Source organism: Microcaecilia unicolor, chromosome 9 (genome assembly GCF_901765095.1).
Source record: "Microcaecilia unicolor chromosome 9, aMicUni1.1, whole genome shotgun sequence".
Lineage (NCBI taxonomy): Eukaryota > Metazoa > Chordata > Amphibia > Gymnophiona > Siphonopidae > Microcaecilia > Microcaecilia unicolor.
Genome location: NC_044039.1, coordinates 169,307,672 through 169,331,188, shown reverse-complemented (window position 1 = coordinate 169,331,188; position 23,517 = coordinate 169,307,672). Strand labels below are relative to the sequence as shown.

General features: G+C 42.1%; 1 protein-coding gene across 2 annotated transcripts; it reads left to right on the top strand.

The window, feature by feature from the left end:
* The first annotated feature begins 670 nt into the window (after nt 1–670).
* On the top strand, nt 671–22,750 carry LOC115477819 (galectin-3-like). 2 transcript variants are annotated; one of them, XM_030214911.1, is made up of 5 exons: nt 671–741; nt 14,295–14,319; nt 17,449–17,537; nt 20,769–20,871; nt 22,385–22,750. In XM_030214911.1, exons 2-5 carry the CDS (start codon nt 14,305–14,307, stop codon nt 22,538–22,540), a joined length of 363 nt encoding a protein of 120 aa, XP_030070771.1. In that variant the 5' UTR covers nt 671–741; nt 14,295–14,304; the 3' UTR covers nt 22,541–22,750. The 2 variants fall into 2 exon arrangements, with proteins under 2 accessions (XP_030070771.1, XP_030070770.1); XM_030214910.1 differs by having other exon boundaries at nt 20,706–20,871; nt 22,385–22,749.
* The last annotated feature ends 767 nt before the right edge of the window (nt 22,751–23,517 follow it).

Sequence of the window (23,517 nt, the reverse complement as noted above, 5' to 3'; positions counted from 1 at the left end):
AAAAAGGCTAGGCCACTTGCCCCTAAATGCTCTAGCTAGAAGAATTGACGCATATAGGTAATTGCTTATTACTATAGCATGTATACTTGAATGAAATTGATCAATACTGTGAATGTGTTTACATTTATTAAGTTGTACAGTGCTGTGGCCATAATAAATTCCACTTTTTTCTTGGACAACTTGTCAAGTGTCGATATATGTTGTAAATGGTGTGGTATGAAAGGAGAATGCTTAGGTGCCATGTGCCCAGTTTCCCAGTTTGTGAAAAAAGGAAAAGAGTTGTTCAGGGATAGCGTTACACAATACAATCGGAATGAACGCTAAAGGGAAGAGGAAGGCACCCCATTACTGGTTTCAGGTACCTGTACGGTGGCTTCTACTGTGTTTGTTCTACATGATGAAAGATACAGCAAAAACTTAAATATGATGTCTTATTTTGATAGAGACTGTTCGCGTAAATTATTTATTTTGGCGTGTTTGGATGTTTAAGTTATAGCACGATCTGTACTGCAAAGAAAGAGATGAAAAGAAAAAAAGCTTACTTTAAATGTTTTCATATTTACTACATGAATATCTGGAAAAGTTACTCATATCATCTTAACAGAGCCCGGGGGGGGGGGGGGGGGTAGGGGTAAAAGTGTCTGCTCCAGGAGCTATATTAAGAAGTTACATCTTCCCTGACTGAATCGAAGTCTGACACTTCCATCGAGAGATATCAAGGGCACCAAACGTTTCTCTGAGGTAACTATATCAGTAGGTTTTACACTGCAGTGATAATGCATGATCAGGACATGGAGTGAAATTGGGGTGGGAGGATTATTTTAAACTGTTCTTATCAGTAATATGTCTACACTGATAAAGGTAAATATTAATATGTAAAGAAAGGATATTGGATGACTCAGAAATCAAGCTTTTAAAGATTCTTTAGTGTCCCTGTGGCATCTTTTAATATGGAGGAGGCATCTTTTGTCAGAAAATTGTCAATGATGTTTATTTAAATTATTGAAATAAGAATATAAGACACATGGAGGGGCATAATCGAATGGCGCCGGCCAAATCGATGGCCGGCCATCTTCGGGGCCGGCTCCGCAAGGGGGAGGAGCCAAGCATATTTTCAAAATACGCTTGGCGCCGGCCAAATCGCTCGCCGGGTTTACAGCAAGATCGCCGGGTTTACATGAGATGGCCAGCTTCGTTTTCCAGCCATAATGACAACCGGGCCCAGCCATCTCAAACCCGGCGAAATGCAAGGCATTTGGTCGTGGGAGGAGCCAGTATTTGTAGTCCCCTGGCACCCCTGACATGCCAGGACACCAACCGGGCACCCTAGTGGTCACTTAAAAAAATAGCTTCCAGGTGCATAGCACCCTTACCTTGGGTGCTGAGCCCCCCAACTCCCCCCCCAAAATCCACTCCGCACAACTCTACACCATTACCATAGCCCTAAGGGGTGAAGGGGGGCACCTACATGTGGGTACAGTGGGTTTGGGGGGGGGGTTTGAAGGGCTCAACATTAACTACCACAAGTGTAACAGGTAGGGGGGATGGGTCTGGGTCCACTTGCCTGAAGTGCACTGCACCCACTAAAAACTGCTTCAGGGACCTGCATACTGCTGTCAAGGAGCTGGGTATGACATCTTAGGCTAGCATAAAGGCTGGCAAAAAAAGTTTTAGTTTTTTTTTTTTTTGGTGGGAGAGGGTTGGTGACCACTGGGGGAGTAAGGGGAGGTGATCCCCGCTTCCCTCCGGTGGTCATCTGGTCAGTTGGGGCACTTTTTTCAGACTTGGTCCTAAAAATAAATGGACCAAGTCTGGCCAGCGAAAAGCTCGTTCGAGCCGGCCATTTTTTTCATTATAAGGTGAAGCCGGCCATCCCGTAACCATGCCCCGCCCCCATCCCGCGTTCACTACTCTACCAACACGCCCCCTTGAAGGTTGGCCGGCGCTGCGACGAAAAAGCAGTTGGGGCCGGCCAAAATCGGCTTTCGATAATACCGATTTGGTCAGGATCAGGAGATCGCTGGCGATCAAGCCACATTGAGCCTGCAAAGAGGTGGGAAAATGTGGGATACAAATGCAATAAATAAATAAAATTTGTGTTGGAAGATCGCCGGCGATCCCTTTCGAAAATGAGCTGGATAGTTATACTCTTTTTCTGTAGAATATCTGTGTGCATTCCATATGTTCTTTAGATATAGGAAAGAGCAAATGTTTTTCAGTATTATGATTAAACCCCAAAGTGAGCTGATAACACAGTAAACAAGTATCTGTCTGCTCAACTATCCTCTAGTGCAGGTGAATGTGCCAGAGAAACTAGAGGATAGTCAGTTTGGGGGTAATTTTATAAGCTTTTTCCATGTGTAAAACATGTTTTGCAAGTAGAAACTGGCTCTCATAAAATTATACCTGAGTATACACTTGGAAAACATAAGTGCACCAAGATGCCTCCTATTTCTGAGCATAAGCATTCCTGGGAATGTACATTGGGTAGTGCTAGGGTGGAGCTGTGATTATTTTATATCCAATCATTGTCATGCTTCTTTATCAATCTTATTACAAGGATCTGTGCTGTTTTGCTTTGTTGATTCTAGGCTGTATAAAGTAGGGGGGAAGGGTAGGTTTTTCGGGTTTGGCTTATGATCGGTGTTTCCATGGTAGATTACTCAATACACTGTTTTCATTTACTGAAATTTCCTGTTGTATTTTTGTTTATTCTAATAAAAAGATTTACTCATAGAGTATGTACACATATTTAGAAGTTTCTTTGGAGCAGATGTACATTTGGGTAAGAGAATGGGTGAAATACTACAAGTCCATATTATAAAGGTGCATGGACACCTATAAAATGTTTGCCTTTCTGGACATTTCACATTGATGATCTGTTATAAAGTTATACCCCATCCCCTGGATTCTATATATATGGCACTCAAAGTTGCAAGTGTAATCTAATTGAGTAATGAGCCAAGTAGTGCCAACAGTTAGCCAGAATCAATCAATTGGTGCTAATTGGCAACAATTTGGATTTACACGTGCATCTTGCTAGGCGCAATTCTATAAAGATGTGTGTATAAATCTTTTAGCATGCAACTGAAAAGGGGGCACAGCTCTGGGAGAGGAATGGGAGGGTCAGGGGCATTCCCTAAAGATGTAATAGAAACTGGATGATCCGTGTCTAATTTACTCATGAGGATTTACACCAGGGTTCACTTGGTGTAAATCCTTGTGCCCAAAGTTGGGCGCAGTTCTCGGCACTAATCACTATTCTATAAACAGCACCCAACCCGGAGCACTGTTTATAGACTATTGCTCAGTGCTTTTTTTTAAATTTTTTATTTTGCAGAATTGTACATTAATATACAAAGATATTATTGAAAGCAAAACAGACATTTTTTATAACACCAGATAGTGGAATAAAACTTTAGGAAAAAATTATAGACAGTCCTCTTTAGACCACAAAAACAGGGAGGAGGAGTACATTTGTTCAGGAGAAAAACTACCAGAATATTTCATATTGAATATAGCTTTACACGATAATCCAGAACTAATATTCATTAATCCCAATCATGATGTCAAGAAGTCACCAATTTCTTGGATTCTACAAAATTTCTTAAATGGTCAGGATTAAAGAAAACATATTTAATTCCCAAATATTTTATAACACATTTACAGGGATAATTCAAAAAGAAAGAGGCGCCTATTGCCAGCACCTCCTTCCTAATAGCAAGAAAAGCTCTTCTTCTTTCCTGTGTTTGTTTAGTTACATCCATAAACATCCAAATCTTTTCACCATAAAATAGTGAGTGCGAATTTCTAAAGAATAAGCGTTTAACCGCTTCTAAATCTTGTTGAAAAATAAAGGAAACGATTAAAGTCGCTCGGTCAGAAGTTTCTGATATAGATGTTTCCAGCAATTGAGTTATGTCCAAATTTAATTGTTCTGTTCTTGTTTTTGTGTTACTTCAGAATCTACTCCCGTATCTTTTTTTTTGTATATAATATATTTTGTTAATTGGTGGAATATGATCAGGGGAGTACTTTAAAACCTCTATTAGGTATGTCTTGAAAGCACCCAGGGGAGAAGTCCCCAAAGACTTAGGGAAATTTATTAGACGCAAATTCAATCTCCGATTATAATTTTCTATCTGTTCAATTTTTCTATGAATATGTTTATCTTTTATAGTCATAGTAGAAAATTCTTGTAGTTTTTTAACTTCTTCTTTAATGACTGTCAATTGATTGTCTGAGTCTTTCTTAATTCCCTCTAAAGATTTAGAAAGCGTATCAACAGTACTCACTAATGTTGCTATTTCTCCAGTTGAATTGGTGAGCTTGACATCAAGTTGTTGGAGAGCTTCCCATATACTCTCTAATGTAACCATCTCCGGCTTCATTAGAAAAGCTTGTGGCTGTGCCTGGGGAATATCTCGTCCCAGACCTCCGCTGGCTTGACTTCCCTCAGCGTCTCCTTCTCGGGTTTCTCCTCCTTTGAGTTCTGCAAGGGGGTTCCCCGCTGTTTGAAAGCGCCAGCGGCTGGAGGCGGTGGATTGGGCCCCGGGGGTGAGAGCGTGACTTTCGACCCCTGGTCTCGGAAGTCTCCTCCCTCCGAGACAGCGGGACTCCTCCCGGACTGAAGATCTGGCGTCCTCACGAAAAACTGGTCGATAGAGGACTGCAACAGAGAGGAGGTCCTGGGCGTGGAGACTACACCCCTGACCGTACCCTTACGCTTGGTATGTGGCATTTCTTTTAAAATGTGGTATCTTCTTTTTCCGTGTTCTCCTCGAACCAGCTTAAACGCGAAGACTTTGTGCCGCCATCTTTGACTCCTCCCCCCCCCCTTGCTCAGTGCTCTTTTTTTCGGTTCCTAAATTTGTCTGTCACTTACTGATTCTAGTCCCACATGTACTGAGAAGCTCAGGATTCTAGTTTTAAAAGCCTGTTTGCCAAGGGCAAGGGTATTTTTATAATAATGTCTTCTAGCAGGGATGCTACACAGAAATTGGAACAATAATAATGCATGACAGGACTTTAAAAAAAATCTGGGTTTTCTTCTAGCCCATTGTAAACCATAAAATTGTACTGCTTTGTCACCCTCTGATAACCATGCATTTCTTCCTGTCCCTCATCCTCTCAGCCCTCCCTGCTTCTCACCTAACCCACCCCTCCCTCATCCTTTCAGACTGTCACTGAAATACTTTGATGTTTCACTTATAAATGCTGTTACTTATCAAAATTTGCTTATTTCTGATCTGACAAAGAAGGGCTACCTTTGAAAGCTAATCAAAAAATGTATTGTTAGTCAAATAAAAAAGGTATCATCTTATTTTCTTTTCTAGGTTTTATTTTATTCTATTTCTATTGATTACCTTTAAAAGTGGACTAACACATCTCTCTACTACTACTACTACTACTACTACTATTTAGCATTTCTATAGCGCTACAAGGCTTACGAAGCGCTGCACAAACATAGAAGAAAGACAGTCCCTGCTCAAAGAGCTTACAATCTAATAGACAAAAAATAAAATAAGCAAATCAAATCAATTAATGTGTACAGGAAGGAGGAGAGGAGGGTAGGTGGAGGCGAGTGGTTACAAGTGGTTACGAGTCAAAAGCAATGTTAAAGAGGTGGGCTTTCAGTCTAGATTTAAAGGTAGCCAAGGATGGGGCAAGACGTAGGGGCTCAGGAAGTTTATTCCAGGCGTAGGGTGCAGCGAGACAGAAGGCGCAAAGTCTGGAGTTGGCAGTAGTGGAGAAGGGAACAGATAAGAAGGATTTATCCATGGAGCGGAGTGCACGGGAAGGGGTGTAGGGAAGGACAAGTGTGGAGAGATATTGGGGAGCAGCAGAGTGAGTACATTTATAGGTTAGTAGAAGTTTGAACAGGATGTGAAAACGGATAGGGAGCCAGTGAAGCGACTTGAGGAGAGGGGTAGTATGAGTAAAGCGACCCTGGCGGAAGACGAGACGGGCAGCAGAGTTTTGAACCGATTGGAGAGGGGAGAGGTGACTAAGTGGGAGGCCAGCAAGAAGCAGATTGCAGTAGTCTAAACGAGAGGTTTAGACTAGTCTGATAAACCAACTTCAAGGTTTATGGAGCTCTTCTATCATTTAATACCAGCTGCCAGTGAGTGGCTGATGGACACATTCTATTCTCTCACTCATGAATTCCTTAAATGAGCATTTTCTGGCTGATATTTTCAGTTTAATGTCATCCATTTTTGTACTGACATTTAGGGGCTCTATAAGCGCATTAAGCTTGTGATGCATGGTTAACGCATGGAAACAGGATACTGCACAACTGTGTTAAGCGGTATTGTGGCAGTTTGCCCGTTTTTGCATGTTAAACCGCACATTACTGCATTTTTCAGATTTTTTTCCCTCGGGGGGAGATATGAGTAGAGAATGGGTATGGAAGCATTAGCCAGCTAGCATGTTACATTTACTGTGTACTAATTGGCTAATGCAGTAGGAGGTGGTAAGTGGTCCCAAGTTAATTCTCAGCAGGTACCACGCACTAATGGGAACATTAATGAATGACCTATAATAAAAATAGTGGGAACACCCCCAAAAGGTGCGGTGTAAAATTTACAGTTACCGCACAGTAACATCCTGCAATAAGCCACAGCAATTGCAAATGTTAGCACATTTTAATAAAAGGACACCTTAGTCTTGTGTCTCATTAGATTCATTATAATTTCCTGTAGCTATTTCCATATCTGAAGTCTTCCACCTGAACAAGAAGCCTTTTACCAAAAGTAATTCTGTCCAATCTGTTTCTCGTGACTAAAACCTTATGTTTATGTTATCTGAATCCTCAGTGGTCTACTTTTTATTCAGAATTCTCTTCAGAGTCTAATCTTTCTTGTATAATCTGTAAATCTGCCACTTTCTTTCTGTTTAGACCATCATTTGTGTGTTCATTTTGTTCACTCTTCATTAATTTTCCTTTATTTTCAATGGCTTTCTAGGATGACCATTACCCCCAGTCTTCTTCAATATTAGCACCGATTACCCTTCTCCTACCCACTTAAATTGCATGGGACCATCCAACTGCCGATATTCAGTTGCATTTTACTGGCAGTGCCAATGAACATCGGCTCGGATCGGCCCAAACAAATGTGAGCAGGTCAGGGGCGGTACAGGAGGCGGCATTGATGAGGAACCAGCAGTTATGCAAGTAACCACAATATTCAGCTTTTGAGTATCCTAATTTCAGCCTCTTAACTATGCATGCCGTGGCACTGAATGTCAGTCAGACCTGCATAACTACATGGTGTCCGGAAAAAAACAGGACCCCAACATTTTTCCAAATAACCCAAAAACATCCTACATAAATACATATGTGTTGTCATACTAGGACAGACCGAAGGTCCATCAAGCCCAGTATCCTGTTTCCAACAGTGATCAATCCAGGTCACAAGTACCTGGCAAGATCCCAAAACAGTACAATACATCTTATGCTGCTTATCATAGAAATAAGCAGTGGATATTCCCAAGACCATTTTAATAATGGCTTATGGACTTTTCTTTTAGGAAGCCATCCAAACCTTTTTTAAACCCCACTAAGCTAACTGTTTTTACCACATTCTCTGGCAATGAATTCCAGAGTGTAATTACACGTTGAGTGAAGAAATATTTTCTCTGATTCATTTTAAATGTACTACTTTGTAGCTTTATTGCGTGCCCTCCTAGTCCTAGTATTTTTGGAAAGAGTAAACAAACGATTCATGTCTACCCATTCCACTCCACTCATTATTTTATAGACCTCTATCATACCTCCCCTCAGCCATCTTTTCTCCAAGTTGAAGAGCCCTAGCCATTTCAGCCTTTCCTCATAGGGAAGTTGTCCCATCCCCTTTATCATTTTCATCACCCTTCTCTGTACCTTTTCTAATTCCACTATATCTTTTTTGAGATGCGGTGACCAGAATTGCACACAGTATTCAAGGTGCGGTCGCACCATGAAGCAATACAAAGGCATTATAACATCCTCATTTTTATTTTCCATTCCTTCCCTAATAATATCTAACATTCTATTTGCTTTCTTTGCAGCCGCAGCACACTGAAAAGAGGGTTTAAAGTATCATCAACGATGACTCCTAGATCTTTTTCTTGGTCGGTGACTCCTAATGCGGAACCTTGCATCACATAGCTTTAGTTCGGGTTCCTCCTTCCCACATGCATCACTTTGCACTTGCTCACAATAAACATCATCTGCCATTTAGATGCCCAGTCTTCCAGTCATGTAAGATCGTCTTGCAATTTTTCACAATCCTACTGCAGCAGAAACGTCTACCTGAAATTCGAGACATTTCTGGGTATTTTATTATTCAACAGGCTAGAGCTGCAAGCTCAAAAAACACTTGAGCTCTTAATTAATGAAACCCCAGAATTCATTGAGCCAACAGCTCAGTGGTGTTGAAGTCTTCATGAATGTGTCAAGGGTGAAGGACACTGAACACAAATTATGAATTAACTAAGAAACCCCCCCATTATACTACTAATGTATTTTCAAAGGTCATACTAAGGGGCCCTTTATCAAAGGACAGTAGGGCTACCACCAGCTTGGTGTGTGGCAAATTGGCCCTACTACCAGGCTGGACCAGGAGCTTAGCGGTAGTTCCAAGTTTCTCCTGCACCATTTCTGGTGCTAGAAAATACTTTTAATTTGTGTGTGCTCTGCAGTAATTGGGCAGTGCCACACATTGCCTGATTACCGGTCGGTTACCACTGGATCCCTCACTGGCAGTAAGGGCACCAGCAGTAAATGTCCATGTGGCATGTGTGATTATATTCTATTTAATTATGGCATTCTTTTCTTTTAAAACTTTTATGTTTTTTTAATATATAAACTGCTGAGATCAATGCTGTTGCAACAGTAGTATATCAAGTTTTAACAAACTATAAAATATAATTACTGCATGGCCATTTACTGGCCCTTTAAGAAAAAGACACTTTTACTGGTGGCTGTAAAACGTGCATTGTTGCACGGCAATCCCACGCGCTGATGCCACCTTTTACTGCCATTTGGTGAAAGGGCCTCTAAATGTTTAAAAAAATGCAAGGGGTTCCAATTTTTTCGGATACCATGTATATACAAGAGAGATAAACCCAGGGAAACCCCCCCCCCCAAAGCCCATGCCTTTAAGTACCCCTTATCCCCTCTGGAACAATCACACAAACACCTCCAAGGCTTACCTTAGTGTCACGCCGCTACGCGCAATCCGAAGTAGTGAGCCCTTGGGCTGCTGCCAGTGACCTGCAACAGCAGGAAAACCACCCAAACCGCTGGAACAGATTTGGTTTGGCTGGAGTGGAGCCAAATGCTGGAACGGACTTGACTTGGCTGAACTGGAACCAGATGCTAGAACAGACTGGGCTTGGCCGGACTGGAACCAGATGCTGGAACAGACTTGGCTTGGCTGAGCTGGAACCAGATGCTGGAACAGTCTTGGCTTGGCCGGACTGGAACCAAAAGCTGGAACGGACTTGGCTTGGCTGAGCTGGAACCAGATGCTGGAATGGCTTGACTGAGCTGGAACCAGATGCTGGAACAGACTTGTCTTGGCCGAACTGGAACCAAAAGCTGGAACGGACTTGGCTTGGCTGAGATGGAACCAGATGCTGGAACAGACTTGGCTTGGCCAGACTGGATTCAGGGCTTTCAAGCAAGGCAGACATAAGCAGGGTAGGGCAGAAGCTAAGGACAAGTATGATGCACAAGCAGGAAGGGAACTAAAGCTAAAGACAGACAGGGCAGAGACACGCAGTAAGGAATAGAAGTTAAAGACGCACAGGGCTGATACAACAGTAAGGAGCAGAAGCTAAAGACACACAGAGTAACTACAACCGGTAAGGAAACAGAACTGAAAACAAACAAGGCAAATATAAACAGTAAAGAACAGAAGCTAAAGGCACGCAGGGCTGAAACACCAGAAAGGAGCAGAAGCTAAAGACACACAGAGTAACTACAGCCGGAGAGGAAACTGAGCTGAAAACAAACAAGGCAAATACAAACAGTAGGGAACAGAAGCTAAAGGCAAACAAGAAAGGGACTAGCAGAGCTAGAACTGCAACCAGCACTCACAGACGAAAGCACATCTGAAGACCTCTGTTGCAAAGGCAAGTCTGACAATTCTCAGGAGCTTGATAAAGGCAGTAGCAGAGGAGGTCAAAGGTGAGGCTTGTCAGCAGGGCCGTGCTAACACGGTAAGCGAGGTAAGCATGGCAGGGGGGCGCTTCCCTCTGGGGGGCGCCGCCGCACCATGCTCACCTCGCTCGCCCTCCCGCAACATCCCTTTTCTTTTTTTTTCTTTTTAAATTTACCTCCGTGGTGGCGGTTCCAGCAGCGCAGCATCAGGGAAAGAGGTGGCGCTCCCGACGTCTCTAGCCTTCCCTTCGCTGTGTTCCGCCTTCTTCTGATGTCAAGGATGACGTCAGAAGAAGGCGGAACACAGCGAAGGGAAGGCTAGACGTCGGGAGCGCCGCCTCCTTCCCTGACGCTGCGCTGCCAGAACCGCCACGGAGGTAAATTTAAAAAGAAAAAAAAAGAAAAGGGATGTTGGGGGCAGAGAAGAGGGCGGGCAGTTGAACAATGGGAGTGGGAGGGCAGGGGAGAAACGAGAGCATGGATGCGAAGGGGGGAGAAGAGGGTGGGCCAGGCTGGGACATGGGAGCGAGAGGACAGAGAGGAGCATGGATGCGAGGGGGGGTCATGGAAGGGAGAGAGGGGAATTGCTGGATAGGGATTAATGGAGGGGGCAGGGGACAGAGGAGCATGGATGGGCATGGATTGGGAGGGCAGGGCTCAGGGAGAGAGGGGAATTGCTGGATAGGGATGAATGGAGGGGACAGATGGGCATGGATGGATATGGATTGCAGGGCAGGGCTCAGGGAGAGAGGGGAATTGCTGGATAGGGATGAATGGAGGGGGCAGGTGACAGAGGAGCATGGATGGGCATGGATTGGGAGGGCAGGGCTCAGGGAGAGAGGAGAAATTGCTGGACATAGAGGGGAGGGAAGAGAGATGAAGGAGATGAAATGAGGGAAAAGGAAGAGAGGAGAAAAACTGCACATGGATGAAGAAAATAGGCAGAAGCTGATGACCAGAAATGAAGAAGAAAGGAGGAAAGGAAAGAAATAAATGGAAAGGAAGCCCTGGAAACGAAGTTAAGAGGACAGATAGCAGCAGAATCAGATACTGAGCCAGCATGATCAGAAAAAGAAAGTCACCAGACAACAAAGGTAGAAAAAAATCATTTTATTTTCATTTTAGTGTTTGGAATATGTCCACTTTGAGAATTTACATCTGCTATCTTATTTTGCAATGTATAGCAATTTGTTTCTAAGAATATTGCTGACAATTCCTGTCAGTGTGGCAAGTGGTGAGCGATCATTTTCGGGGGGGGGGGGAGGGCCGCCGCCAACGCCAACTGATAGGCTGCAGGGGGGGGCGCCAACTGATAGGCTGCAGGGGGGGGGGGCGCCAACTGATAGGCTGCAGGGGGGCGCCAGAGACCCTAGGCACAGCCCTGCTTGTCAGTAAAAACATCAGGGCAAGTCTGGAGTGCTGGAACATCAGGACTGGAATGGAATCTGAAAGATGTCTAGGAAACAGGGAAAAAAAAGTCTACAGCAACAACAGAGCCCAGTCACCCGGGGGCAAGGTGAGTATAGGCATGGGATATAGTCACAATCGTGACACTTAGCTCCCTGGTGGTCCAGTGGGGACAGGAGTGATGCCCACTTGCTCCTGTCCCTTGTGGCTGCCTTAAGAAAATGGCTGCCACAACCTCTCAAGGCAGCCTCACGGTAAGTACTGCAAGCTGCTGTGAGAAGTTGTGACATAAGAATAGCCATAATGGGCCAGATCAATGGTCTGTCTAGCCCAGTATCCTACTTCCTTCAGCAGTGGCCAATCCAGATCACAAGTACCTGGCAGAAAGCTAGTTAGTAGCACCATTCCATGCTACCAATCCCAGGGTAAGCAGTGGCTTTCCCAATTTCCATCCCAATAACAGGCTATAGACTTTTCCTAAAGGAACTTGTCCAAACCTTTTTTAAACCAAGATATGCTAACCATCGTTACCATATCCTCCGGCAACAAGTTCCAGAGCTTAACTATTTTTTGAGTGAAACAATATTTCCTCCTATTTGTTTTAAAAATATTTCCATGTAACTTCCTTGAGTGTCCCCTAGTCTTTATACTTTTTGAATGAATGAAAAATTGATTCACCTCCACCCGCTGCACACCAGTCAGGATTTTGTAGACCTCAAACTTATCTCCCCTCAGCCGTCTCTTTTCCAAGCTGAAGAGCCCTAACCTCTTTAGGCTTTCCTCATATGGGAGCAGTTCTATCCCCTCTATCATTTTGGCCACTCTTATTTGAACCTTTTCTAATTCCACTATATCTTTTTTGGGATACAGCGACCAAAATTGCATGTAATACCCAAGGTGAGGTCACACCATGGAGCAAAACAGAGGCATTATAATATTTTTGGTCTTATTTTGAATCCATCTCCTAGTTATTCCTAATATCCTGTTTGCTTTTTTGGCCGTCACCACACACTGGGCAGAAGATTTCAGCATATTTGTTTACAGTGACATCTAGGTCTTTTTCTTGAGTGCTGACTCCTAAAGTGGACCCTAGCATCAGATAACTATGATTCAGATTATTCTTATCAATGTGCATCACTTTGCATTTGTCCACAATAAATTTCATCTGCCATTTGTATGCCTAGTCTTCCAGTTGCCTAAGGTCTTCCTGTAATTTTTCACAATCCACATGCATTTTGACAACTTTGAGTGGTTTTGTGTCATCTGCAAATGTAATCACCTAACTTGTTGTTCCAAAGTCCAGATTATTTATAAATATGTTAAATAATACCGGCCCCAGTACAGATCCCTACAGCACTCCACTATTCACCCTCCTCAATTGAGAAAAATGGGCATTTAACCCTACCCTCTGTTTTCAGTCCAATAACCAATTCTTAATCCACACCAGAACATTGCCTCCTATCCCACGACTCCTTAATTTTCTCAGGAGTCTCTCATGAGGTACTTTATCAAACGATTTCTGAAAATCTAGATACACTACATAAACTGGCTCACCTTTATCCACATATTTATTCACATCTTCAATGAAATGAAGCAGACTGGTGAGGCAAGACTTCCCTTGGCTGAATCCATGCTGACTCTGTCTCATTAAACCATGTTTGTCTACTTGTTCTGTGATTGTATTCTTTATAATAGTTTCCACTATTTTGCCCGGCAGTGAAGTCAGGTTTACCTGTCTGTAATTTCTCAGATCACCCCCTGGAACCCTTTTTAAAAATCCATGCCATTGACCCCCTCCCTTACTCCCCTAATGATGTGAAAGATACAGTACATATTAGCCTCTGACAGCTTCAGATGTTATAACCTGTTCTATTAGAGCAGCAAGCAGGTCCCTGGAGTAGCCCAGTGGTTGGTACAGTGTACTGTTGAGAAGTGGACCCAGGCCTATATCTCACTCTAAGTGTTACACCTGTGGTGGACAGTGTGATCCCTCTAAAACCCACCAAAAAACCTACTGTATCTACATATAGGTGACACTTGCAGGTTTAAGGGCAATTGCAGTAGTATTTAGTTGAGTACAGTAGGTTTTTGGTGGGTTTTGGAGAGCTCACCATGCAATATAAGGGGTTAATAGTGAGATATGTACCTGGGACCTTTTAGGTGAAGTCCACTGCATTGCCCCCTAGGGTGCCCCACTGCTCTGCTGGGATGTCTGTGTGGCGAGTCCCCTGTTGGCTCCCCCTACATCCCAATGGCTTGATTTTGTGTGTTTTTCACTTGGACTTTTTTTTTTTTCAAAAATGTTCCAAAAAGATAGATGCACTGAGTACAATAATGTCTAGCAAAGATAAACATTTTCTGTCTTGAAAATCACTATATTTGTCCCTTGAATTTGGGATGTTTTGAGCAAAACGACAGATTTTTTTTTTGTTACATTTGTGCCCCGCGCTTTCCCACTCATAGCAGGTTCAATGCGGCTTACATATTATATACAGTTAAATGTCATATTGAAAATGCCCCTCAAACTACATACCCTTAAATTATTGATGTATAATATAGTCTAGAGCAGATCAATAGTGATAAAATAATCCATTAATAAATGCAATGCAGTGCTTGCAACAGGTTTCTAATGTGTTACCAGTAGTCATTTTCACCTAAGTATGGTTTGTATTTCATTTTTTACAATATTGGTAAAAATACATCTACTGACAAATTTTTGTTTTTGATTTCCTTTTAGGTCAACTATAATGGCTACAGACTCAGTAAGTTTGCTTAATTTTTATGTAAGCATGAACACAGCCTATGTCATCAATATCATAGAAATTTCTGAATATTAATATTTTATAAAAATACTAGTAAAACTTGCACATTTCTTGCGGCAATGAAACGGGCGCAAGCACAGTTTCCTTCCGGACCTCCCCCCCATCCCTACTCACCCTGTCGGCGTTCGTCCGCCATTGTTGCGGACCTCGGCACCACCTTCAATCTGATGACATTGCTCCGCCCTCGATGTCATGACGTTTGACGTGAGGGCGGGGCCCCAACACAGTGTTTTCGGTGGCTTCACCACCACGAAGGCTTTGAACCGGAAGGAAGTGCCCGGAGGACCTGACAGTGACGTCAGTGTCCTCAGAACGTTGAGGGTGAGTTTTATTATATAGGATCAGTACAAATATGGAATGCTATATCACTCTTTGATCATGTTTCAGAGGAGACATGACCCCTCTTGAGACTGCAATCATGTGAGTCATATGAAATTCAGAAGACCAAACTCACATCAACAATGCAATCAAGCAAAAATATTTCCTCTTGCCAAAGTCTAATTGAATGTTTTTACTATAGAAGCCTCCTAACATTCAAACTTGCCTGGATCATGTTGCAGGTTGGCTGCATGATCATCATTTGGTTTTGAATCCTGATAAAACTGTTGCCTGTTGGTTTACTGGGTCTCTATCTCCACCATCTGTTAATCCTTTTCTCTTTGGTAGGCACATTCTGCCAGATTCTATATATCGCGCCAAGATGTTTGCGCGGAAATTCAAGCTTATTCTATAACAATGCACGTAACTTAATTGACTTAACAAGCCAATCAGCATTGTTAGGAGCACTTTACAAGAAATAATGACCACTAATTGCCAATAATTAAAATTTCCATGCACAAATCGCTAAGCGTATTCTGTTACACATTGTGCCTAAATTTTAATGTGCACAGGCAAAAGGGGGCATGGTTATGGGTGGGGAAATGGACATTTCATAGGTGCTTCAAAATGTATGTGCATTGTTATACAATATGGCCCAGTACGCATAAATCTACATGCCGGACTTTACACCATGTTTTTGTTAGTGTAAATGGATGTGCTTAGTTCTGTGCCTAAATCTAGGCGCAGCTTATAGAATATGCTTAGGAGGAAATGTTTTCCGTGCAGATTTTTTTAGGTGCTATATATAGAATCCTGTTGTGTGAGTGACTAGTAGTTTATTCTTTCATATCATAAATTGGCGTTCCTTTCTGTGTTTATTTAATTGTATTTATTATTTTAGTGTAAACTACTTTAATTTGTTTGCAATAAAGTGGTATAGCAAATTTAATAAATGGTAAAAGTGCCACAATGCATGTGTGTTTAGCTGTATTTAGGGCACATTTTTGTGGCTTGGTCGTAAGAAAAAAAGGACCAGATACAGTCATCCAAGTGTTCGTCAGGGACACCCTTCTTTTTCCCATTATCGGTCGAGGATGCCCATGTGTTATGCATGCCCCAGTCCCGTCTTCGCTACGCCTCCGACACGCCCCCGTGAACTTTGGTCATCCCTGCGACGGAAAGCAGTTGATGATGCCCAAAATCGGCTTTTGATTATGCCGATTTGGGCGACCCTGCAAGAAGGACGCCCATCTTGCGATTTGTGTTGAAAGATGGGCGTCCTTCTCTTTCAAAAATAAGCCTGAAAGTATTCCAAATTACAGACCCCTAAAAAGACAAATTCTTAATGGGTTGGATCCTCGCACGCCCTTCCTCAACTCACAAAGTTTGAAATCTAGCAGATTCTCAAAGGCTGTAAAATATTTTAATTGGAATTCTGGAAAGCCTATGGGGCAAATTGAGTAGCCCGCCTAGATGCAAGTTAGCTAGGTGAAAACAACCAATGAAACTTGCACCTCTTATATCTGTATGTCTCAGATGTAGACAATAAAATGACAATAAAGTTGGAACTACAACCAGGAATATCACGTCATGTTTTATTATTATTATTTTGTTTTATTATCATCATGCTGACCAAAACCCTGCAATACTAAATGTTTATTTACTAACATTCTTCCACTACTCATGATGTATTGTAAGCCACTTTGAGCCTGCAAAGAGGTGGGATGAGGTGGGATACAAATGCAACAAATAAAATAATAAAATAAATGTGAGGAGACCTGAAATCATGCCTTGCAACTGATCTGTTTAGCACGGTCACTGCTTAATACTTTGTTCCTTCATTTGTTGGTTCTCTCTTTAGTGATTTCTAGAATCAATTATTGTAATTCTTTTCATAGTCGTCTACCCCAACATCAACTACAGAGGTTACTGATTGTTCAAAAATGCTTCAAAAGAAAATGTTAGGTTTCTTATAGTAGAGCATTGGCTCCCAATTTCTTTCTGTTTAACCTTCAAGATTCTGTTCTAGACCCACCAGACTATTTATTTTTTTATTTTTGTTACATTTGTACCCCACGCTTTCCCACGCATGGCAGGCTCAATGCGTTATGCACACTGGCTTGCCCTCTTTCCTTCTGAGTCACTCCCTATAGTCTCTTACGCAGTCTCTATTAAACATATCAACACCTACGTACTGTTCCTACCTTTCTACAAATCTGGTCTCACTTTACCAGATCTTGTGTTTTTAGTATTGTTTGCCCCTACCCTATGCTATTCCATTCCTCTCATTCTGAGATCAGAACCTTCACTCAACAAGTTCAAGGCTATGCTCAAAACTCATTAATTTTTCCCAGGCTTTTTCCCATGGTTCAGATTATTTTTTTCTGGATAACCATCATTGTTTCCGCTTCACAACAGCTTCACTGGCATTGTTTTCTTTCTCATTCTCTCCCCTCCTAATGTGTCTTATATTTATTTCTCTGTTGTAAACTTTTGTATCTATTTTGGAATATGGTTAACCTTTTCTATCCTTTCTGAAGTCTTGTTCCCCCTTTCTAATGACTCCGTAAACTGCTTAGATATTTTGTAATATTAGCAGTATATCAAAAAAAGATGAAATGTGAAATCCAGTATAAAGGCAAAAATGTTGCTTAATGGAAAGGTTCTTTATTTTTGTCCCTATAAAAAATGTATTTCTAAATAAATTTTAAAAAATGCATTGCTAAATAATTATCAATGTTTATTCTACAGCAAATGAGTGTTACACATAATCTCAATGGAATACTTGTCCCTCATTCTACAGTAATGATCCATGGAAAAGTCAATCCTGATCCAGACAGGTATGGTAACATATGCTGTATTGTTACTTTTCTGTTTTATATTTTAAAATGCTTAATAGAGGAATGGTCTTGTGTCTACACATTCAGTTCATTTGGGTATATTTATTTTATGATACCGCGCAAATCTGACAGGCAGTACTAGACGGTATACAGACTAAAACATATAATAGAAAGGATCTACAAATCATCAATAGGAAAGAAACTAAGACATATATAACTAATTAACAAAATAGACAGGGAAGAAACAAAGGGAAAATGGGAAAGGACGTGGACAAGAAGGTGAGAAGCATATCAAGTACCAACCTCAGACCATACAGTATCAAGAGAGGGTATCTAATGCCTGGGAAAAGAACCAAATTTTAATGAATGATTTAAATTTAGGAAGGGAGGATTCACTGTGAATGAAGAGAGGAAGACTGTTCCAGAGAGCTGGAGCTGTAAAGAAAAAGGCACACTTCCTGGTCTGTTCCTGTTGAGCTAGTTTAGGGCCTGGTATAACCAGTCTATGATCATTCAATGACGAAGGATTCATGATGGGGTGAATGGAATAGTTAAAGTAGCTGAACAGGAAGGGGTACTCAAAACCTAACAGGCAACCAGTGATGACTTTTTAGAACAGGTGAGATCTGATCAAATTTCTTCATGTGACAGGGAAGATATATCATGTATGGCAGTGTTTTGTATAGCCTGAAACTTCTTAAGTGATGCCTGGGAAATACCCAAATAAATAATGTTACAATAGTCAAGTCTGGCAATAATCAGTGACAAAATGAGATCACGAAAAAATCATGACTGAAATAAGATCTGATAGTGTGAAGCTGTCACAATGCACAGAAAGTAGATTTAACAACAGATGAGATGTGAGACCTGAAAGAATGATGGGAATCAAGAATAAAACCAAGATAGCGAAAGGAATCAATGGGAGAGACAGAAGAACCTCATAAAGAAAGTGGTTGGGAATGAGATGTGGAACGATTTGTGAACCAATATGCAACAGTTTTTATCAGCATTTAAAATGAGATGATGAGAAAAAAGCCAGCTGGCTACAGAGTCAAGGATTGAAGAACACCTAGAGATGAAGTATCCAGGTCAGTATAGTAGATAAGTAAAATAGCTACATAAATATAAACTGAAATCGTGAATTCTTGAAATATTTTTGCTAATGGGCTAAGAAACACATTGAAGTATAAAGGAGAAAGAATAGATCCTTGGGACACACCACAATAAAGTGGTTGCAGGTCAGAAGAAGATAATGAAGATGATGATAGAACTTTGAAAAAGCACCCAGACAGAAAAGAAAATCAATTAAATACAATTCCAGATAGATCACGTGCAAAAGGTGAAATAATAAAAGATCATGATCAATAAGATCAAAAGCCATGGATAGATCCAGTGAAATGGCTCACACACTCTTACCTCTGTCAAGATTAAAATAAATTTCATTGAGGACACTAGTTAGCACAGTCTCTGTACTATAATGAGCTCTAAAACTAGATTGTTGCAGGTGTAATGCTGACATCTTTTCTGCAAAAGCTAAAAGTTGATCAAAAACAACTTTTTCCATGATTTTGGAAATAAAACACAGATTGGAAATGGGGCAATAATAAGCATGAATTGAGGGATCACATGAAGGTTTCTTGAGAATGGGTGAACCACCGCTGTTTTACATTAAGAGGGTACTTGACCCAGAGACAAAGTGAGATTCACTAAAGAAAGAACGAAAGGGAGTCAAGTAAGATGAGCCTTAAGCAACCTAGTGAAAGGTATAGAATCAAGAGCACAAGTTGATGGTTTCATGTGTGCTAAAATCTTAGAAAAGGAGAAAACTGATTGTAACCGAAAAGAAGACCATAAAGATGAAGCCGGAATTGAGAGAATCTGATCAACCTTTGGGATCTGAGTCACAAACTTGTTCCGCAGAGTCTTAATTTTTGAACTAAAGTAAGAGGCCAGATCATCATCAGAAGGTTGCACTATACCCCCAGGCTGAGAGGGTGGAGATATGAGAGAACGGTAAATGATATATAATTCTCTCTAAGGATTAGTGGTATTATGATGCCTTAGCCTATTTGAGATGATAGTTAAACTCTCTGTGCTGTGAACGACATGGCTGTAAATCTGAATGGAACTCCACAGACCTGACGTTTAAGTAAACACAAACCTGCATGATACCAAGGCCTACTGGTAGAGGAAAATGGAGTGATAAATTTCAGCGGGGTGAGAGAATCAAACAAAAGTGACAAAGATGAGTGCAAGGACGTTGCATGATTATCTAAAGAATAGTGCTTATGTGGAATTTTAGCATATATGTGCATATGTGTACATATATGCTAGTATTCTAAACAGTCATGTGTGTAACACACCTATAAATGCTAGCACCAATGTACAGAACTGCCCCCTATGTAGACAGTGTCAGAATGAACTAATCCAGATAGTTGCAATATTCAGTTTGCTCTCCAGATAATCTAGATCAGATAGAAGGCCGTGCTAAGTTTTCCAGACAGACTGGATATTGCCACTATCCAAATAAGTTCTGGATAATGGCAATATCTGGATAAGTTTCACTGTCACGGTCTCAGGGTCTTAGCAAACTGTCATGGACTCAGGGATATTGTGAGCTCTTGGACTGCTGTCGATGAAGGGCAGCATCAGGCAAACCCTCCAACCAGGACTGGACTGAACAAGCAGGACTGGAGCAATAAGCACACAGGAAGCAACAGACCAGAAGTGCACAGAGCACACAGGCTGTACTAAGACATAAACCAGGACTTGGTAGTCTGCAGCAGGCATGCGCTGAAAACTGAGCATTCACAGGTGCCAGTATCGTGGAGAACAGCATTTTCATTGCCATCAGGGGGAAGTCTTCAGCTGGCAGAGCTTGGGATCCCCACCAGCTACCGCTAAACATGTGCTACTGTTGGGTGGGCCTGAGCCCTAAGTGGGTGGGCCCCGGCCCACCCAGGCCCATCTGTGGCTACGCCACTGCTCCCACAGCCAGGATTTTAGGGAAAATGCTGTCTGTGGTGGCTGAATATTGACCCATTTGAAAAACTGACTCTAATTAGGCAGTTCCATACTATAGCTGACCCCAAAGCTATGTTGAAATGCTTAGGTTACCGCATGTGACACTTAAAATCAGTAACTGTCCACTTTCTATTTCTATTATAGGTTTGCAGTAGGTTTCCATAAAGATGATGAAACTATTTTATTCCATTTAATTGTACGCTTTAGAAATGGGAAGGGGCTCATCTTAAACAGTAGGAATAACAATGTTTGGGGAAATGAGGAAATCAAGAGTGACATTAGTCCATTTTCACCTGGCAAGGAATTCAAGGTAAATTGCTTATTAAACTTTTTTTAAGTCTAATATAATAATTTGCTCCTCCAACATTCCAATGAGATTACCTGCGCCCCTAACCATCTCCTGACATCACTCTCCTCCAATGATCTCCATCCCTCCCAGTTCCAGGGCCCCCCCTCTCCCAGTTCCACGGTCGTCAGCCCTCCTCCCTCCCAGTTCCAGGGCCCCCCCCTCTCTCCCAGTTCCATGGTCGTCAGCCCACCCTCCCTCCCTCCCAGTTCCAGGGCCCCCCCTCTCTCCAAGTTCCACGGTCGTCGGCCCTCCCTCCCTCCCTCCCTTCAAGTTCCAGGCACCCTCCCTCCGCTTTTAAAAACTAATCTTCACTTACCACGTCGGGGTTACAGCGGCTGGCAAAGCATGCAGGCTCGGCCCTTCTCTGTCTGTCAGCTCTGGTCCCACCCTTGCGGAAACAGGAAATGAGGGCGGGACTAGAGCTGACAGACAGAGAAGGTCCGAGCCTGCACACTTTGCCGGCCACTGTAACCCCGACGCGGTAAGTGAAGATTAGTTTTTAAAAGCGGAGGGAGGGTGCCTGGAACTGGGAGGGAGGGCCGATGACCGTGAAACTGGGAGAGAGGAGGGGCCCTGGAACTGGAAGGGAGGGAGGGCCGACGACTGTGGAACTGGGAGAGGGGGCCCTGGAACTGGGTGGGAGGGAGGGAGGGCCAATGACCATGGAACTGGGAGAGAGGGGAGGCCCTGGAACTGGGAGAGAGGGAGGGAGGGCCGACGACCATGGAACTGGGAGAGAGGGGGGCCTGGAACTGGGAGGGAGGGAGGGAGTGAGGGATGGAGAAATGCACGCATTAAAGTAACAGAAGGTACAGTTTATTTAAAAAAAAAAACTTTAAAAGATGCTCACTCTCAATGTCTGTATATGAATCTCGGAGGGAGGGAGGGAGGGACCCTGAAACTCGGAGGGAAGGAGGGAGACCCTGGAACTCAGAGGGAGGGAGACTCTGGAACTCGGAGGGAGGGAGGGGGCCGACCCTGGAACTGGGAGGGAGGGGGGGCCCTGGCACACACTCTCTCTCTCACAGACACGCTCGCACCCAGTTTCACTCTCTCTCTGTCACACACACACACTCGCACATTCACTCTCTCTCTCTCACACAGTCATTCTCACACACACTCTCTCAAACATACACACTCTAAGGAAAACCTTGCTAGCACCTGTTTCATTTGTGTCAGAAACAGGCCTTTTTTACTAGTTTTTAAATAAACTGTCAACTATGAAAATGGGAAAATAAATTGATTTTAAATCAGTGATGCATGAGAGCTACCTCTTCTAGGATATCCAAGTTTGCAAGCAAACATATTTTTATAAGACTATACCTATGGCCGAGCAGTTGGGTTCAGGAAATCTCCATTTCCATAGTGAATCTTAGATGTTCCTAAATATTTGCTGCATTTGCATAGCTGAAGTGTCCTATCTGTTAATCATTTACAATTAGTTTCCTGACCTTTTTATTTCAACTTACTACAGATTGGAATCGAGAGTTTGGAGGATTCTTTCAAGGTCTCTGTGGATGACAAACACCTGTTAACATTCAATGCTCGTATAAAACCCCTGAAAGACATAAACTACATCAACATATGGGGCGACTTTGAAATGTTTCGACTTTTAGTTAGCCTAAAGTAAAATTAAAGGTGCACCAAAATTACTATGATCAGTAATAGTAATCAGAATTTTAAATACTTAAAATTTTCTAGTTGTTAGTCAAATGTTCCTTTCAATCTTAAAATGCATTTCTGTAACATTAATGTTCGTTAACACAAATTTCAGACTGAGTTTAAATTCTTCAGTTGATTTAATAAAATCTTTGTGACCATATGCTTTTATGCAATAAACAAATTTGAAGGATGTAAAGTATTTGTTAATGTTTTTTTAAAGTTCAAATCTGTTTTAATGGAACTTAAATGACAACAAAAAGATACTTGGTACACATTTGTTTCTTATTTATTTATTTGGATTTAGCTGACATCTTTTTTTTAGCTCAAGGTAAGTTACACTGAAGTACACTACAGTAGATGATTTCTCTGTCCCTTGAGAGCTTACAATCTAAGGGGTCCTTTTACTAAGCCGCGTAAACGTCTACGCATGCCCAATGTGCGCCAAAATGGAGTTACCGACTGGCTACCGCATGGCTCTTGTGGTAATTTCATTTTTGGTGCGCATCCAATACGCACATCTGAAAAAAAGTTTTATTTTCAGATGCTTGTATTGGGTGCACGCCAAGTGACATTTGATGCCTATAGGTCATTACCGCCTGGTTACTACGTGAGTCTTTACCGCTAGATTAATGGCTGGCGGTAAGGTCTCAGACCCAAAATGGATGCACGGCAATTTTCATTTTGCCACATGTCCATTTTTGGCAAAAATTTTAAAAAGGCATTTTTTTACAGGTGCACTGAAAAATGATTCTGCACGCCCAAAACATGCGTTCACACTACCACATGCCATTTTTCAGCACGCCTTTGTAAAAGGGTCCCTTTTACTAAAGTTTAGCTACGCTAAATGCTAAGAAGCCCATTTTATACCTATGGGCATTTTAGCATTTAGCACGCACTAACCTTTAGTAAAAGGGCTCCTAAATTTGTACCTGATGCAATGGTGGG